The sequence below is a fragment of the Dipodomys merriami genome, unplaced genomic scaffold (genome assembly GCF_024711535.1).
Source record: "Dipodomys merriami isolate MVZ:Mamm:240054 unplaced genomic scaffold, mDipMer1.0.p SCAF_8, whole genome shotgun sequence".
In the NCBI taxonomy this organism is placed as follows: Eukaryota; Metazoa; Chordata; class Mammalia; order Rodentia; family Heteromyidae; genus Dipodomys; species Dipodomys merriami.
Window position 1 is genome coordinate 27,214,783 of NW_027206401.1, and position 21,162 is coordinate 27,235,944.

Genomic DNA, 21,162 nt, shown 5'->3' on the forward strand with positions numbered 1-21,162 from the left:
GCCTCTAGCTTCTCCTCTGCCATCTTCCTGGAACCTCTACTTTCATCTTTATGTTTCATCTTTAGCCATGTTATGATTATAGTTTTTTTAGAAAAAAGCTAATATGGAAATTATTGTGCAAAAAATAAAGTATGTTTTATAGCATTATGCTACATATACTTCTAGCATCTGATTTTTTAAGGACTTTTATTAAAAGGCAAGCTTAAGGGGCAAAATTTGTTTCTGCTTCTCCATCTAGGTGTTATGATAAAATGTAACTCAGAGCAGCCCTCCACGGAGCTCCCTGTCTTTTAGATAACTTACTATCTAAGGAATGGCTTATTCTTCTAACTTTTCTGGGTCAACTTCTCTTATGGCATTTCTTCCATACTGTGCTTATTTAAGCAAAATAAGTTCAGCTTTGTCTAATGTATACAAAATATTTTCTGAGAGATAAAAGGATATTTTGTACAAACTCTGAAATAAAATGTAGATTAATCAACAAGCAAAATTGTCAGGCATTTATAGTTTTAAAATGTAAAACGTTTTCTTCTATACCTCAGTGCATGATTAGATTAGTCATATGCCTTTGGATAATGACTATGTATATTATGAGAGACAAACAGATTGCAATTCTACGTTAACGTGATCTTTTACACCCAATCTATATTTTAGCTTCAGACCAGAATTCTGTCAGAAATACCATTTTTTAAAAATAGGCAATTCCACAGAAAGCATTATTCTACAAGTTTTTATAGTATTAATATATTAGATCAATTTTCTAAGATCTATTTCATTTCTCCTTGGTCTTAATGTACTCCTTTCGTATTGCGCAATTTTGTAAAATATCTTAATGGTGGAAAGTCTATCACATTGCTCTTAGACTTGCTCTTCAGTGCCTTGACTCTTTACTGAATATTGCCAGTTGAACACAACTATAACCCCTGTGTACATCACCTTGACAAAAATTAATTTTTTTAAAAGACACTTTGTTCTATTTGTACTCAATGGCATTTCAGTGATTTAAAGGTTCTGCCATTGAATACAAGCAGAATTTCCACATACTTGTTCTCTGACCCCCCCCAAACCAAATATAAGCAACTATACATTCCCAATGAGCATTTACTCCATAGTGAACGCATTTGTAAAAATTAATTTGAGACTTTTTTTTAAGTAATTAACCTGCACTGACACCCCAAGTTTGTATTGACATTCACTCTCTGGGTTATACATTCTGGGGTTTTGATACATGTTTCATGACATAGATTCAACAGTTTATATCATTCAGATTAGTTTTATGGCCTTGAGGATGTTCCAGTCTCAGTCCTAAATCCTTCTCTAACCTCTAACTCCCTCACTGTTTCTGTAGTTTTGGGTTTTCCAGAATTTCGTAAAGTTGGAATCATATGAAAAAAAAACTGTTTTAGAGTGCATTCCTCTCTTCCTAATATACTTTTCATGCTCTTTCATGGATGTTTATAGCTTGATAAGTTTTTTTTTCCGTAACACTGGGTAATATTCTATTGTATGCATGTACTATCCATTCACCTCTCGAAGAACTTTTGATTACTTACAAGTTTCACAATCATGAGTGAAACTATATTAAACATCTATGTGTGTTAAAATTGTAAAATGTATTGATTTATCTGCTATTTGCAGAAAATTACAGAATAGCATAAAATACTCAGAAGTAAACAAAAGCTCCCTCTAATTTCATCACTAGACCTGTGTAGCATTAATTAACATTTTGACATTTTCACATTGTTTGATAGTACAGTGTTCATCTCTATGTAGAGATAAAGGATGTGACATAATAGAAAACTTGTGTCAGAGAAAGTGGTTGTTCCTAATCTACAAAAACACCTTAATTTTTACATTTCTCATATACATTTTGCAATTTATTAAATCCATTCTGAATGTGGCAATTGATGCAATTTTATTATTACAAGTGTTTAGTAATTTATTTGCATTTCTGATTATTACAGTTCCATCATTGGGTCAGAAGTAAAAATGATTTAGAAGATCTCAATATATATTTTGAAGATCTCAATGTTAACTCTACCAATTTGCATTTTTAGTAGAAATATTTGAAGGAATCAACCCAATCACTTTATTTAAACTATGATTTGACTATTCATCTCTCTATTCCCACTCTTTCAGTTAATGATTATTAGCCTTATTGGAATATACTTTATATGTAATTAAATTCATCTGTTTAAGGTACACAATTTATTGAGGTAAATTTGACCAAAGCATATTATACACATGTTGCAAAGTAAAGTCCTTTTGTATCATTCATTTATGCAAATAAAAATTGTTTACAAGGAAATACATGAATCAATGGGTTTTTAAAGTTTCATTCCCCTAGGCTTTTGGCAACCTGAAATTTAAAATCACTATAATCCTAGTTCCTCAAGAGGCTGAGAACCAGAGCATTATGGTACAAGGCCATCCCAGGCAGAAAAGTCTACAAGACTCCATCCTCAATTAACTAGCAAAGCGAGATTGAAGGTATGTCCTAAGCAGTAGGGCACCAGCTGAGCAATTGAAGCCTTGAATTCAAACCCTAGTAACAGCAAAACACCTACACACTAAACAAAAACAAGCCATTAGAATCTTAGAAAGGCCTGAGGCAAGTGCAGCACCATAGCTGAGTCATGCAGAATTGTCATAAGGTGTCTTTTTTGATTCATTTCATATTGCCCAAAAAGTTTGTATAAGTGAATATTTATAAATAAGAATATATAGTCATAACTCCCCATACAATATACTTAATGATTGCATATTATACCTTTTAAGTCACTTGTTCACTTAAAGTTCTATAATGTTCAATTATTTTATTAAATGAAAAGATTAGGTTAGTATAAGTATTTGAATCAGAAAATTAAGAATTCTAACTATATCAATTGTATCTGAATTGAATTGTAAGTTATCACACTGATACACACTTTCCATATAAGCAAATATTTTTAAAGTGGAATGGTGAGGAAGTACTTGTTCTACCAATATTAAAACTGAAAATATGTTTTAATAAATTATAGTATACTTTTCCAAATCCAACATTTTGATGTCCAAAAACCAAAAGCAGGTTCAATATATTATTTTAATAATAATAGAACTGGCTGTTTCAGAAATACTAGAGTAATGCTTTACACTTGACTCTAGGCCCTTAGATTTTTGTTTTTAGTTCAGAAGACTTTATTATAGAGTATTACTTTCTATTAGATAAAAGTGATGCTACATCCAGAGTTAAAGGATTACTTTGTAAATTGTTCCAGTACCAATTTCTACTTAGAAAACAGTGGATCAAATTGGATCACCAACCTTATAATACACAGCAAAAGAAGTTAGAAATAGATGAAAAAGTTACATTTCAAGTAAAACTAGTTCATGTTTGTACATGAAACAACTTTCAGATTACAAATATAATGAAAACCCCTGATATATCAACAGTGAAGCTTTCTGTGCATCGAAAAGGTGAAAAAAGGAAGAAGAGCTCAATAACAAAACATAGGAAATAGCCAGGACTAGATTATTATCAAAATGTAAAATAAGAAATCAGTAGGAAGTCTAGTAGAACACTGACTGGGAAATGGACAAAGAATAGAAAATACTGAATATTTTATAACGACATAATTAATTTTGATTCATTCAAGTGAAAAACAAATGAAGTTTTCTATACACATAATTAGCTAAGCTTTTCCTATTATGATAACCAAGTGAAAAAGGTATTGTTGAAAAGGTATTGTCAGTCTAAAACCCAGCTGAAAGTTATACGGTAATCATCCTGAATATTTAATAAACTGAGTAATCCTGTAAGGAGAACTGACATACTTCAAGTTCTACCCATCAGTCAATTAGAAAGTGTGTGTTTTGTGCATGTTTTGAGAGAATGATTGAAAAGAGGGATGCACTTAAGTCTTAGAGCTGCCATCCTAGAACAGGCAGTCGGTTAAAGAATGGCCCTTTGTAATGTCGAAGGCTCTAATTCATTTTTGTCACAAGTAACAATAAACTCTAAAGAAATAATCATTGTAGAATTACTTTTGATAGCAAAATGATAGAATCAACTTAAATGCCCAGGAATAAAGAAATGGATATATTAAAGCATTAAAAATAGTATTTGTAAAAAATAATTTCAAAAATTTGGTTTAATCAGTGATAAGTGGGGAAAGTAGGATCCCACAGGTACAAAATAGTGTTTCACTGTTGTTGAAACTTTGTTCTATCTATGTATATGAAAAGATGGAAAAGCATGTGCCAAAGTTTTAAAGGAAGCTGTTTTAATCTAACGGGATGTGATTTTATTTTGAATTAATTAAAGTTTTGTAAGAAATATATATGCAAATTGCTTACTTGCTCCCTCACATAAAAATTTAGGCTGAGTAAATTTGATGTGTCTTGGTGAAGTTTATCCATTTTCTCATCCATTGAGTTAGGAAATACTAATAATAGCTCATAAAAGTCTTCTGAGAATTAAACAAATAAAGTAATCATTCAGTGCTTACTACAAACTTTAGCACACAACAATTACTCAGAGCTTGTTAATACTGTAGTTATCTTTTAGAAATTTAGATGTGTTCCTGTAATTTATGAAATCCAGCAAGAATGGGCCTCTAATATTCTCCTTTGAGTTCTTTTTCTCCTGGGGGGGAAAATCATGTTAAGTGAAGTAAGTCAAGCACGGAGACAAAAGATCTATGTTTTCTTTCACATGTAAATGCTAGAGTGAATCTATCAATATATAAATATGCACTTTGTGGTAATAGCTAAGTATACACCAAAATATCGGAGATGGGGGAAAGAACTCAAATGATGTAATTTCTTAGCCCAAATCACAGTCCAACAAAATAAACACCAGGAATTTTGGTACTTGAAAATGGAGGGATAAGGTCAAGGGGAGGACTATAGATGAATGAAGAAAGCAAGGGGGTGCTGCAGCCATAAAATTCAGCACACGTCCTACAAAAATTAGGACAATTGAGGAAAGGAGTAAGATTGTGAGGGATAGGGGGAACTGATGGAAGGGTTGACAATGATCAGGATGCAGTGAGTTCCTAGGTTACCTTGTTGTATGGCAACTCCTCTGTGCAACTACTTAATAATAAAATTTGAAAGAAAAAAAACCTTTAATATTTTTTAAAACCCTCCTATCTGGCTTTTTTAGTTGGTCTGTTACTTGTAGCTTTGAGTGATGTGGTTACATTTTCATCTTTTCCTATCATTTTCTGGGTTTTGTTGTGAATATTTTATGAGGAAGTCAGAGACATAGGCATTTTGACCTGCCAGATTGTCCATGTTTGAAGCCCTCTAAATCAGATCAGAGTCAGGGAAAAGGCCAGTTTGGTTATCTTTGTCATCTGAAGTGATCACAAGAGCAAGTCTCTCTGGTCTTTTCTACTGTGTGGATCAGTCTCTCCATAATATGAAGCAGCTCCTTCAGAGTTATTTGCACTAGAAGTCACAACACTCCAACACTGGGTGGCAAAGGCACTCCTGCTGGCTGGTGCCAGGTCAGAGTTCTTGAAGAATCCTATCAGACACCTACCGCATCAAGTCACATGGGCAGGGCCAGTCCTAGCTGCCCAATGGAAAAGCCCAGTGCAAATTTTACATGGGATTTACAAATTTCTGTTATGGGAGTTCATTTGGATTGCCTAGTAATATGGAATCCAAAAGAGATTCTTAGAGAGAAAAATGTTCCTTTTTCCATGTTGGTGAGTTAAAAAAAAAAAAAAAAGCTCAGTTCTTTGTATTGTACAAATCAAAATCTATTTAAATCATAAGCTCTGAAATCCATTTAAAACTTATGGTTACATTGGAAAATTATACCTCTTCTTAATTTGAATTTAATGCAAACTGATTTTTAATTGTTTTCTATAACCCTGGGTAACAGATTTTTTTGAATGTTGCATAGCAAAAATCAGCAAATATGTCAGACAAAGCACAACATCACAAGGAAACGCCACAGCATATGTTGACAGCTATAAAAGAATTGCTGCTGTTTTCACCCTTCACACCAGAGTAATTTTTTCAATATTTACCTCCCATGTGTAGAGAAGGAAACATATGGGGCTTTACATAATCATAAGCATAAACAGGTGGCTACTTAGGTACATTTAATTTGCAGGCAACATCAATACCGAACAACACAATCAGCTCCACATGGCTCCCAAACTCTTTGTACTAACATTCCATTAGCAAATTAAGATCATTAAAATAGAGGGAGGGTTATATTCCTCCCTCTGATGGCTTCAACTACCTTTCAGAGTCATGAATAAAACACACTTTCAAAAATACCTCAGTATTTTGCAGTTTCTTTTGTTCATGAGAACTTCAGTAACTGTGTATAATATATACCTTGTGAATAACTACAGCCAGCACAGTATTTGCATTTAAATGTGCTTACATCTTTTCTTCTCCCTATCCAGTATCCAGTCTACTTATTATGGGCATACAATTATGGTGGTTAAATTCTAAGTCATTTATCAAAGCATGGGGTCAAACTCCTCAAAACAACCTACAGATACCTCCCTAAAGGTAGTCCACATGAAGAGGTCACCTGAGACTCATTTCCATTTTCAAACATGGTGGTAAAATTGGTGCAAATGATCATTGCTGAGAAAATTGGCTCAATTCCTGTCAGAGACTGAGCGGTAGATTACATATATTTTGTTTCCTCTATTTGATCCAGAACTGAATATCCAGTGTTCCCTATTTGGCAGTGAAGTTCTAGTGGGATTAATCTTTCTGACCTTATAATCTTTTCTGACCTTATAAGCAATGGCTTAAGAGTGCAAGAGTGCAGGAAAATGAAGACAGAGAACTGCCAGGTTTTCTTTTTTGTTCTTTGTGAGGGGGCTGTTCACTGGGTATTAACTAAACATGTTACATGTGTTGGCTTATTTATAATGATGATCTAAGAAGGTGATGTCATTTCTTCTACATTTTGGAACTAGCCCTGAGAATTTCAGATTTCATGTTTACATAGGCAGGAAAGGGCTGAGACCAGAATGGAAAGGAGGCCTTCAGAATGGACATACTCTTCACCACTTACTCTTCTGTTGGCATAGTTGGCCAAAGTCACCTGTGGCCGCAGGAGTAATGCTGTGATATTTTCAAGATCCTCCTGACAAAGCTCAATGAGAGGTTGGGAGGCATCGAAGGTCAGTGGAGGTTCTTTCCAGCACTGTGGCCACAAAGCATCTTTGGGCCACACAAGGGACAGCACAGACTGCAGAGAGGCCAGGAGCTATCCACTTACCAAGGATGATGAGAAGACAGAGAAGATCCTCTGTCCTCATCTGTTCTGTTATTCTTGTTGCAGCTTGAGAGAAAAGGAGCTTTAACATGAGCACCTATGGTTCTACCTTTATTAATAAGCTGTGCTTACAACCAAGCTTTATTGGGTTATGTTATTTGATTTCAAGAGCTGACATTATTAATGGAGATTATTTGTTAAACATCTCAAATGTGTTATCATCTTTCAAAGAGTTTATATGTCATTGAGAAAGAGGTGTTTTCTTTTGGTTATTCCATACAAGGTTGAACCAAAGAGATAAAAATAAATGACAAGACTTTATGATGTATTCTTTTTCCTCCAAGTGAAGGAGCTGCTACACACACACACACACACACACACACACACACACACACACACACACACACACACACACCATTAATAATTACTATAGACAGTTGCAATTAAATTATTAATGGAAAGACATTTGAAAATAGGAAATCTGTAGCCTGGCTCAGACTTACCTACAAGTTAACAAACTTGTTTTTAGTTGATGGTGTTCAATAGCCCCCAATTGACTCAGAAATCTGGGTAATTTTGTCATAGCATGGACATTATTGAATGTGCCAGCACTTTGCTGAAAGAGCTTTTAAAGTGGTGCTTCATGGTGTTGTGTTTTATTTATGGCACTGAGCTTGAATTCATGTCTTTATGCTTACAAGGCAGGCACTTTACCACTTGAACCACACTTCTGGCCTTTTTTCCCTAATGAATGCAAAGAAGGGTAATAGTTTTATGAACCAGAATAAACATGTTCTTCTGTCTTGTGAGTCATGTGTAATGGAGAGGCAGCTGAGCATAATGGCAAAATATATTATACAGATGTCCAAGTTCTGATTGAACAATTTAGAGTCATAATTAGAAGACATGAAAAATTTTCATATTTCCCAGAAATAATGTTTCATTATTATGAACATACATGATGCACAAATATTAGATATGACTAATACTGATTGTAAATCACTAAGAATTGGTTGAAAATACTAATTTCTCCAAAACTAAGATTTAAGAAAAAGACCTAATAAGTTCCCTTTTAATTAATTTTCAAAAATATAATTTCACTTTTTATAATTTTTATTTCTTAAGTGACATTCTTTATTAATACTTTCTTCTAATTTGGCATTAACAATGAAACTAACCCTAGCAGGTAACAATCCAAAGTAGAAATACAAATCTATTTTCTTTAAGCTTTTAACTTACAAAGATTACATACAGGGTTATTTGAGAATAAATCTCATAATGACTCAACTCCCATAAAGTGTTTGATATTCGTCAGAAATATAATTAAGTGATAAAGAGCATTTTTCCGGTTTTAATCTATTATATTCTCTGTGGTAAAGATGAAAAATTGGCCAGATTTTGAGCAGATCAGTCTTGGTAGTGCTTTAGTTTATCTTTAAATTTCTGCAATGTAAAATTGAACTTACAATGCATCAGCATATTCAGAAGTTTACCTTAGAGTACATGGTGGACAAAGCCTGTTTATGAGGAAGGATTGTTAGTATTGGCTGGAAGCAAGTGAGACTGTCAACTGGTTTTTCCTCCTATATTCTGTCAATTGGTATGCGAAACTATGTACTACATTATCTTTTAAGAGAAAACACACTAATTCATGCATGCATTTTTCTTTCAATAGAGATATCCAACAAGACAGCACTGAGGAGCATGAGTAACTTGGAGTAATAGTGGCCCTTAGGGTTTCAGGGTCTTTCTAATTCTATGTTAAGGCCATTATTACCTTAAGTAAATTCTATAACTCAAAATAGGAAACACTAATTAGTTCTTCTGTGGGTTATTTCACCAACATAACTGGAATAGAAGTAAAAAAATAGAAATAAAAATATGTTTCTATATTTATGACATTTATGAATTTTCTGTTTTGTGATAATGACTGTGGGCTCTTAGAAATAAATCTATACACACTACAAATTAGATTAAACTCTTATGCATGCCCATGCATGTGCACACGCACGTATACGCACACAAACACACACACACACACACACACACACACACACACACACACACACACACACACACACACGCATCTTCTCCAATACACAATACATACGCTGCATCAAAGATTACTTTTCCAGATTATTATTTGTGGCATTTTCCCTGATATAATACATAATACAATAAGAAATTATTTCAATGTCAGTGCTTCTTTTCTTTCTTTTTGTCAAGCACATCATGTACTGGATGGACACTTTTCATTTTCTAAAGGTTTTGGGGACAGGTCTCATGTGCTGCCTTTTCCCTGTTAGGACTGGGTCACTAAAACTCTCTATATATAACCATAACCCAAATTCTGTTATAAGAAAAACATACTTTAAAAACAACTGCTTAGAAGTGTTTGAACAGTAACTACAAATAAACATAGAAAGTACTATGATCTAATAAATAAATAATTAGATATATAAATTACTTAGAGTGAATTTGTTGGGTAAACTAATAAATGATTTCTCCAAACTATCTTATCCAAGTAAGTTTTAAAATTACACAATCTTCTTACAGCATGCTAGTAGATACTATTTTCATTAATTTATCTTTTGTTTGAGAAAGCAATTAACTTTTCTTTTCCTTTTGTTTTCTCTGGAATTTATTAAAATCCATCCAATAACTAATTTTCTGAGAATGATGTGAAGCAGATGTGCACTGGAATGAAAAGAAAATAGTTCAACCAGGAGAAACACTTACGCATGTCACTATTAACTTGCAACTATAAAAAGCTACTTCCTTAATAATAAATGTGCATTTGATATGCCAACAGCATTAAAGAAAAATTTCTAAGAGTAAAATTAGCTAAATAGAAATTTGTGAAGTAGTGAAAAATGTAATGGAAAAATAGAAAATGAATACAAACAAGGAATGACATGCTATCAAAATTATTCAAAACAGACAACCATTTGACCTGCCATTTTTCCAAGAAGGATTATGATATTATACTATATTGTATTATTTTTGCATATGTGCATTGCTGAAGAGTTTGGGGTTTTTGTTTTGTTTTGTTTTGTTGGGTTTTTTTTGGTCGTGGGGCTTGAACTCTGGGCCTGGGGGCTGTCGCTCAGCTCTTCAGCTCAAGGCAAGTGCTCTACAACTTGAGCCACAGCACCACTTCCTGCTGAAGAGTTTTATAATGAAAGAAATTTGGTGAATTCTGAATGGCATATTGACTCTTTAAGAGTCAAAGGTCATTTGAGTTTTTTAAAAAGTCTCTTTCTAAAATTAAAAATGTGACCTTAACTGTTTTATTACCTTCTTTGAAATCACATTGTCGGTTGACTCAGAACTAATATCTCTCCTATTTCCAAGAATAGGCATTTTCTACTTTAAGATATTTCTCATTTGTTGTCATTTGTGCTTCTGAGCTGATGATCTAGTAATCTACAAAGAGTATGCTGTCATTTTACCTAGAAAAATAAGCCATACTAAAATCTTCAAAAAATGGAGCATTCCTTATTAAAGCTATTCTGTATTTATTTTATATTTATTTTGTTTTTAGGTCTCTTTCAGATCATGGCTGATAAAACTCCATACCTCACTATGGAAGAAATTACAAGAACTATTCATATTGGACCTACTAGATTAGGGCATCCTTGCTTCTATTGTCAGAAGGATGTAAAACTAGATAATCTCACCATCAAGCAGGATGAGCCAATCATGCTCAGTTCAGTTGAAGAAATTGATGGAGAAATGATGGTGAATTGTGGAATAGTAAGGAATCATCAAAGTCATTCATTTACTTTGCCTTTGACACAAGAAGGAGAATTCTATGAGTGTGAAGATGAACATATTTATACTCTAAAAGAGATTGTCGAATGGAAGATTCCCAAGAACAGAACACGAACGGTGAAACTTACGGATTTTTCTGATAAATGGGCCTCAGCAAATCCATTTCCTAAAGACTTTTACGGCACTCTGACTCTCAAGCCTGTTTATGAAATCCATGGTGTGATGAAATGTAAGTATGCACTGGAAGTGATGGTATGAGTACTACGGGGGGAAGGGGACCAGCAAAAAGAAAGACGTTCAGACACCAAAGAATGGAATTCTGTCTCTGTTTTATTTCTTAAGTCCTTCAGACATGGATTCCTCCACATATAACTAAACCACATGTCTGTAGTAAGGATAAAATCAATTAATGTATATTATAGATTTTATGAGCTACTCCATTGTATGATACTGTAATTATCAGGTACAGGTAAATTAAAAATACTAATCATTTTTACTACTGCCATCGAAGCATGGTCAAAATGGCTTTGAAATTTTATTTTATTTTATTTTTATTGGTGGTCATTGTACCAAGATGTTTAATTGTGATATTTCCATGCATATATAGAATTTGCTTTGATCAAATTTACCCCCTCTGGTCAGAAGGAATGGCTCAAGTGGTAGAGCACCTGCCTAGCAAGCACAAGATCCTAAGCATAATTTGTAGTACTACTATATAAAAAACAAAACAAAACAAAACAACTCCACTCAACATTTTTTCTTATCCTTCCCATTTTTAAAATTATGGTTTTTTTTAAATATTTAAAATATTTTTTAAATATGTTAACATATTTTTAAAATATGTTTATACAGGGAGAGATTTTATTGCTACATCTCCACAAATGTTTGTGCCATATTCTAATTTACCTCACCCCTCTATCAGTCCTGGGCTTGAACTCAGGGCCTGGGTGCTATCTCTGAGCCTCTTTGTGCTCAAGGCTAACTCTCTACCACTTGAGTCACAGTGCCACTTCTGGCTTTTTGAGTCATTTGTTTGAGATAAGAGTCTCATGTGGACTTTGCTGCCTACGCTGGCTTCAAACCGAGATCCTAAGATCTCAGCCTCATGAATAGCTAGGATTACAGGCATGAGCCACCGGCTTCCTGCTCTTTGTTTCATTTTTATAACCACAAGTAAGAGTATAGAAATCATACTAGTGACTTATGACATAATATTACAAAAAATCAAAGCCACAACAAACTTTAGAACATTAGTGTTCAGCTAGCTATCCTAAAATATGCGATTGAGAAGAATCAATGCTTTTTCTCATTTTTCACCACTAACAGAATTTTCTCATTTTAAAACTTAGAACTTAAGCATATGAATAGGGTGTTTATAATAGTGAATGAATGCAGAGTAGAGGTTGAATCTTTTTTCTTTTGGTCTGAGACCAGCACTAGAACTCATTATCTGATGCTTTGGCTCATTGTCTGGCACTACCCCCTGCGCCAGGCCTCTGACCCTTAGAAACTGGGTCTGCATGGATGAATAGAAGACAATTAAGGGGCAGAGGCTAAGGCTAGTGCCAGCAGGAGAATCTTGAAGAAAAGCATTTAGCAAGAGATTGGAGCTCAAATGCTGCTGCTGTGAGAATAAAGAGAGGGAAAACTGAGACGAATATGAAAACATGGTACTGGACTTGATCCTAGAAGATTTTGGATCTGTTCTAAGAGATTGAAATTTGTCCTAGTCAAGAAAGATCATTAAACTTGGAGACATAGCATAGAGTAAAGTAATGCCAGTTGGACATATTGCCAACAGAGAGGTTTATGTAACAGAGGTATCAATGAGAGACAGAAATGATTGGGATTAATGAATGTTTAAGTACAGTAAGCCAAATTCGGAAGTCTATTGGAAGGAAAAAATAGTCAACATTATTCCTATCCTTTTCTAGCTTCTTCTACTGTTGGATTGAAGTGTATGTATTAAATATAAGTGTCAGAAAAGCAAAGGCTATTAACAAAATTATTCAACGAGTCTTACATATGGTTTCTGCTGAACAAAATCCCAGAAGAATGCCTTTGGTTGAAATAAAAGTCTTTCATAAAATGTTTTAGTTCAATTTCCAGCCGTAGCAGCTCTAAAAATTAAATTTTCATTTTTATTACTCTGCATCTTAATTTCCTAAGGATAATTTTATATGTTAGTTCTAACTGTAAAGCCATTTGGGGACAGATGCTACATGAGACCAGCTTGTATATTGACAGTATAGTATTCCATGAAATCTACCATATTGCTCCATTCAAAAAAATTGTGTTGTAGGTATTTCTTCCCCAAAGGTTAAAATGTAAAATATAGTTGGTTCTTTGAGTGGTAATCTTTTTATGCTATTTTTTAAAGTAAAGGCTCAAGCATGCCTTGAATTCAAGGGATAAGGGGAAGTTACTTTCTGAGGGTGTTGGGTATCTGATGTAGTTCAAACCTTGGCTGGACCTCTTCTTTTTTAAAGTGACAATGAAATGAATAGATGTGAGTCGGCTTAGGAAGTTTCATATAAACCTTATGGGAAGAGCAATATGAGAAGAACTATAAGGACCTATGAAATATTGATTTGCTAAAAGGAACATGGCAGATAAGAACATGAATATTCTACTCATTACTTATTTGTAATGTTTTTACTAGACAAGTTGGGCTTCATAAGAAAAGAAAAAAAGAGAAGAAGTAGAAATATTGAAATGAGATATCTGTTCCTGGAACTCTTTCTGAAATCCCTATTATAAGCCCAAAACCATGAGAACCCTCATCACACATGTAATAATTTGTAAAATAAATGATCTCTCTATGAAGAATAAATGTCAATGACATTCTAATACCTCTAAGTATTGGTCTCACATAAGTCTTCTATGAAACGGTTGTGCTTTTACAGGAAAATAAAAGTTCTTATTACTGTAAGAAATTGGAGGTATACTATTTGCACATGAAAAGCTGAAAGTTATTTACATTTGCTTCATCCAAACAGAGGTCTTGACAATTGATACTTTGTAATTCATTTTATGTTTTTGTAATTCATTTTATATTAAATATATATTTATATATCAAATAAATAAATATATATATGCTTTGTTTCCTCCTTAACTGAACATTTCAGTATTATGCAAGTCTTTTGTGTTTGAGAAGAAAATTCCAATACTGCTCAAAATCTGGGGATACAGTCTTGGCTTATAGATATATAACATTAATTAGTTTTATAAGCAGAGAGCTGAAATCACACATTTAAACGAGAGACTCAGAAATTTAGATGTAAATATGGTATGGTAGAAAATAAATGAATCACAAAACAAACATCTATAGTATCTTAAGACTTCGTTCTTTTCTTTTTTTTTTCTTTTTGGTCAGTTATGGGTCTTGAACTCTGGACTTGGACACTGTCCTTGCTCTCTTCAGCTCAAGGCTAGAGCTCTACCGCTTGAGCCACAGCGCCACTTCTGGTTTTCTAGTGGCTTATTGGAGATAAGAGTCTCATGGACTTTCCTGCCCAAGCTGGATTTGAACTGTGATCCTCAGATCTCAGCCTCCTGAATAGCTAGGATTATAGGCATGAGCCACCGGTGCCCAGCTAAGACTTCTTTCTTTTAAAAACAATTTTCAACTTTAATCAAAATTAAAAGGTCAAACTGTAGTAAGGAAAGACATAACAGAGTTATCAACAAACCTTGTGCCCTGCCTACTTACAGTTTTCCTCACCTTCTGATACTCTGACCAGATTCCTTTCAATATTTTCCTACTTTTTTGATATCTGTATTCAATCTCAAAAGAATGGAAACATTACTGTCTTTGAAGTCATTGCCTTAGATAGTACTAACTTTCACATATAGCCCTGACAGTGTGATTCTCTTAGATTCCTACTTTCCATTCCTGTTGTCTCCATGGATGGTAGGTTGTGGTTAAGCATTAGCATTTTCATTACTGTGTTGGTTCATTGCTGAACCAAGCCATGAATAGTACAATATCTCTAACTGCTCTCTGTCATGATGGCCTTGTTTTCTTCGCTTCCATTTTTACACTTGTCTCCTAAATCTCCAATATCTTTGTGAAAAAAACCACTCTGCAATTTTACAAATTCCAACCTATCAGTAAATCATTTCTTTTCTTTTCTTTTTTCCTTTGAAGGACAGTCCTCCTCTTTATACTCTAATCTCAACGTTATTCTTAAAACATACTGTATATGTGCAGAAATGGGGCTTCTATTTAAAATTATTCTTATGATACCTTTTGACTTGATTCTGTATTAAAGAGAAATTTCTGGAATCAAATAACTAACTGTGTGTGTGTGTGTGTGTGTGTGTGTGTGTGTGTGTGTGTGTGTGTGTGTGTGTGTACCTATGTATCTGTGTGTCATTCAAATAAACTCCTTGTTTTTTAGTCCTTGGCTTCCTTTCCACTTGTAGAGGAGTCTTTCTTCTCCAAGTCCTAAAGCTTTTTAGATTTCTAAAAGACATTATATGCATGAGCCACTTATACACAGCTCAGAGTGAATTCCTTCCACAATTATTTTTACCTTCTTAATGCTCAAATACTTCTCAGTGCATCAATCTCAATATTGAACATATTCAGTAAAGGAAGTATTTTAATAAAGTAAAATATTGTTTATGCACATATTCATTCATTTATTGTAATTTACAAAGTTCTTAGGAAATAAGAGACTTTCTCACTGATCATGATAGATTTGATTTATCATGGTGATGTATTTATGACTTTAATAGTTAAAAAAGCATTAACTTCCTGGCACCAAAGATGTTACCATTTATATTCATGTAACAGGATCTATTTTTATTAGTGATATTTTCACTTAGGCAGTCATGAAAATACTATGGTGACATGCTATTTAGAACCACAGGTACATGACTTGGTCTTAATTTTATTTCTTTCTTTTAGGGTACATTATTAATTATAATAGAAATACCACACGGCAAGCAAAAGAACACAATTTAATTATTTATTTATTTAGACTTGTTTATTTTTGTGTGTGTGTGTGTGTGTGTGTGTGTGTGTCTGTGTGTGTGTGTGTGTGTGTGTGTGTGTGTGTGTGTGTGTGTGTGTGTATGTGTGTGTGTTGTTCTTGGAGCTGGAACTCAGCTTGGGCACTGGCCCTGAACTTTAATGCTCATGGCTCACAGGTTACCAACTTTAGCCACAGCTCCACTTCTGGCTTTTTGGTGGTTAATTGGAGATAAAAGTCTCACAGATTTTCCTGCCATGCTGATTTCAAACTACAACTCATAGATCCAAACTTCCTAAGTAGCAACAATTACATACATGAGCTACCAGTGCCCATCCACATTTTGAGGTGTGTGTGTGTGTGTGTGTGTGTGTGTGTGTGTGTATGTGTGTCTTGGGACTTAAACCCAGGGCCTAGGCACTTCCCTGAACTTCTTTTACTCAAGGATAGCTCTCTACCACTTGAGCCACAGCACTATTCCCAGCTTTTACTGTTTTATGTGGAACTGAGGAATTGAACCCAGGGCTTCATGCATGCTACACAAGCACTCTACCAGTAAGCCAGATTCCCAACCCCAAATTTTGAGTTTTAACACTACCAAATAATAATGTTTTATCAGACAGCATCCTCTAAAAGTATAATTACTATTTGTTATATATATAACAAATATATCATAATATAAAGTATATGCATGCTTGTTATATATAAAGTTATATACTATATATTATGTTACATATGTGGTTTTCTTTATTATATAATACTTAGTGCATAGTATATAATACACAATTATATAATATTTATATAATATAAATACATAATTGTAATTATGTATTATATAACAATGTTATAACTAATATATTTAATACATTCTAGTATATTTTGTATTCATTTATATGCTATATGCTATATGTTATATTTGTATTTATTATCATTATATTGTTATATTATATATCATTATGTAATTACATGCTATTTAAAATATTAATATAAAACATTGCATGTAATATTGTTTATTTGAAAGTATTGGCTCATGCAATTGTAGAGGTTGATAAGTCTTAAATCTGGAGGTCAGATGAGCAAGCAAGAAACTTAAACTTAATGCTGTAGCCTTGAGGCAGAATGAATTTCTTTTGCTCTGAGAAGCCTGTTTTTTTCTTGTAAGAGTACCAAGTACATGTATGAAATCCAGCTATATTACAGAAGGTAACATTCTTTACTGAAGGACTGCTAATTTTAGATTGTTAATTTATCTATAAAATTCCTTCACAGCAGTTACCAGGTTACTGTTAGATTAAATAGCTAGATATTATAGTCTATCCAAGTTTATACTTAAAATTAACCATCACAAAATTAATGGAAAACATGTTGGAATGTACCAACTAGTATAATAATATTTTTCTTAGTTTTTCAAAACCAAATGAAAATGTGAAAGATGGAGTGATATTATACATAGCTCATGCCAGAATCAAATGCATTCATTTTAATTGACTCTTGATTTCCCAAAAAGGGTCATCATAATTTTTGTTTCAGGTATCAAAAGATAGAGAGCAATTTTGAAACACTTAATCTGAAGAGCAAACAAGCCAAAAGAGAGCATTTAACAAAATGGAAATTTACAAGATAGCTTCTCTTCAGTTGAAATAAAACTGAAAAACAGACAAAAAATAGAGAATATTTACAAAGAAAATTTAGATAAAATAAATAGGTTCTAAAGCAAATTTTATTTTAAATCTAGAACAATGCAGACCTTAGAAATTATTAGTTAAGTTTCATAATTGCCATGTCACAAAGAGTATAATGAAATGTAAAAACGTAACAGAGTAGTTCATGAGTACTTGCAAGATGGAGATGAAGTTTCTGATAGTAGTTTTGAGTAAAAGAAGTGCCTTAGAAAAGTAACTGTCATCTCATTGTTGCAATGGGTCAATCTGTACCCCTATTGTACAAGACACTATGTCAAAAAACGAACTTTACAATTTACGGTGGGGGGGGGAATTGTTGAGGAGGTGGGAGGGATGGGATGGTAGGGGAAAAACAAAGGAGGAGGCAACAATGCTGGATAAGAAATGTACTCATTACCTTGCTCATGTAACTGTAATCCCTCTGTGCAGTATTTTCACAATAAAAAAAACTTACGTTTTTAAAAAAGAAAATGTAACTATCAAAGAAATCAAACTTAAAAACTGAAAATGCACAGCTATTGAATCTTCATCATTGTTAATAATATATGAGAACTAGAAAGTGTGAGAAATTAGCTTAGAGGTAGAAAAAGAGACAATCACCATGTCTTCAAGATACATAAGATTTTCAATAATAAACAAACTTAGGTTCACTTGCAAAGGATAGTTTTTCATGTGCTGAGTTTGAACTGAGTTTGTATCCTACCACTGAACATTATCTGTTCAAAAATATATTTTGTTCATTACCAGCTAAAATGAAGTGTAATATGTTTGTATTCTCTTACAAGTTATTCTTTAGTGGGATCTTCAAAAGTCAAACAAAACAAGTATTGCAACAGTTAATGTAGAATAGCAGGACATTACAGGGACTTTCTCTGAAGGAACAGGTACAAAGAGAAGGATTTAGGAAAATGACTCAGTAGCATAAAGAGGAAATTCATCTTAATTTGTTAGAGAAAAATAGAAACAAAATTGTTTTTAACAGAAACTCCCTTTGGAAAACCAAACCATTTTCAGCCAGAATCAATTCAATTTGGGAAGTTTAGACTAGGATTGTTTAATTATATATTGCTGCTAGTTTGAAGCTGGAAAATTTTAAATAAATACCTCCAGAAATGTTTCTCCTGCTGAGTTTCTGCTTTCTTATCTATAATTTTAAAGTCAAAGAGAACTTTTCAGAAAGTGACATTTTTAAATTTAGCTTACTATCTATATGTCCTCTGAGAGAAGATTATGTTTTCCAATTGTAAAATAGCAAAATGCTTCTTTAAAAAGTTTGTGGTACAAAACTATTTATATGATATTATATATTACATATATTTTATACATATATAACATATATAAATTATATAAACTATATATTATATAACATATAAATTATATAAGCTATATATTATATATTGCATATAATATATTACATAATTATATATTATTTAATTGTTTTAATGTATGCTCTAAATATATGTTCATAAATATGTTTTTATGATTTTATCTCATATTTTAAATATTATATAACACTGTATTTACTAAGAAAAACAAAAATAAGTTGTCTTCCTCTAGCAGAGATTTTTAGGTGTAACATCTGTCATAAAAACTAGTTAAGCCGGTACTGGTGGCTCACACCTGTGATCCTAACTATTCATAAGGCTGAGATCTGAGGATCACAGTTCAACACCAGCCCAGGCAGGAAAGCCTATCAGTCACTTATCTCCAGTTAACCACGTAAAAAGCCAGAAGCAGAGCTATGGCTCAAAGTAGTAGTACACTATTCTTGAGCAAAGAAAGCTCAGGGACAACACTTAGCCCCACAACCAATTTTTTTTCTTAAATGTAGTTAAATTTATTCCAGAGTAAAAACTTGAGACAGTATTTTCAAATTTTTCATTAACCTTAAACAAGTGTGTCTTTATTTCAACTTTTTATAATGGAAAAATTAAAACATGGAAAAGTAGAGAACACTATAAAAATAGTTATGTTCTAGTGTTTCCACAGACAATGCGATCTACAATTTGAAGTTGATACAAAAGGAATTAGGCAGATTGAGTTCTCAATAAATGTGCAACCTATCTGTATGATTTTTAGAGAAGGTGGACTCATTCTTCAGCTTCTCCTCCCATTGAAATATTTTGTGTCTTTCACAGTATCTGTCCTTATCATCACTCTCAAATTAGATGTGCTATTTTTCCATTCTTTTCCCAAAGATTTTAGTATTGAGTCTTTCATATCATGTATATGTTCTTTTAGTGTATCAATGACAATGTAGAAAAATATTTTAAAAATTGTTGTCCTAGAGTTTGCTATATACATTTATGACTAATCTAAGGTCTCTTTCAAACAACATAAATAAGTTCATGAGTAGTAAAAAATATTGTACAACAAAGTATTTGCCTGTCCCCCAACCTATTGTAACACTACTGTCATTTATTTCACTTATTTGTTTTATTTTAAACAAGTGCTATCCTACTGTTCCTGGAAAGTAAGTTCCGCTAATCAACCTTAGTTGTGTCTTTGACTCAAGAGAATTTAGGCAAGACATCAATACAGTGAATGCCATGAAAGAGAAAGAGTTTATTACAAAAGGAATATGGCAGAAAATGGGATATGTGGCATGATGCCACAGGAAGGTGACAGTTTAGTTTATCTTCAGTCATCTGAGCATTAGGTTTAGGTAGAGGAAGAATTGGGGACAGAGGACAAAGATATGCAAAGTTTAAGATTACAGATTTTGCCTGGCTGGTCATTTTCTGGGTTCTGGCTCTCCCCATTCTGGAGAAGTAGTTATAATGGACATCACTTGAAGAGAGCAATCTGGTTCCTACAAAATGATGGCTCTCATTCCAGAGTGCAACCTGATCATTACTAGCAATTAGCCCCATTTAGAGATGATCTGCCCTGAAGACTTCAATTTGAAGGGACTAAAATTTTAGTCCTTTGTTATTAAGCAGTCCTGTCTTTCCTGGAACCCAAGGTGATTGACAAGTGACTGTGGCAAGAATGGCTTAGAACAATAAGAATCACAAAATAAAGACAGAGAGACCAGGCAAAAGCAGTTTAAGTAACTGTTACAAATACACTTTCAATTGACTGATAAGTTGTATCTATGATTAAAAAAACAACAACAACAGCATTGGTCTTTGGCCATCAAGTGCTTATTGGGATAGCACCTGACAATTTCCTGCAAACAGGTGGAGTCTACAGGGCTGAGTTCACACCTGTCAGTTGGGAAGTCTAATTCCACTATTATTTCTTAGAGATTTTGTGATCTTAGCTACCATCTTGGGTCCCCTTTGCCTTTCTCCATTGCTCATGGCTAGCTGCTGTTTATCATCTATCATCTATAAAAATAAAAAGTATTATTTTTTTTCATTTATTCCTCATCTAACACTCTTCCCTTACTCTATGAGTCAGGACACATAGAAGAGAAGACATAGAAATTATATTACATAACAAAAATTAAAAACACCAGGCTCAGAAATTAGAACCAGGAAGT

At 33.3% G+C, this 21,162-nt stretch overlaps 1 protein-coding gene across 2 annotated transcripts in view; it reads left to right on the forward strand.

Moving 5' to 3' along the window:
* Window positions 1-21,162, forward strand: part of Themis (thymocyte selection associated) — a 148,563-nt gene that overhangs the window by 43,690 nt on the left and 83,711 nt on the right. For both annotated transcript variants that reach the window (XM_070010459.1, XM_070010460.1), the window contains one exon: window positions 10,785-11,243. In XM_070010459.1, coding sequence (XP_069866560.1) covers window positions 10,785-11,243 — 459 coding nt within the window. The remainder of the gene's footprint in view (window positions 1-10,784; window positions 11,244-21,162) is intronic.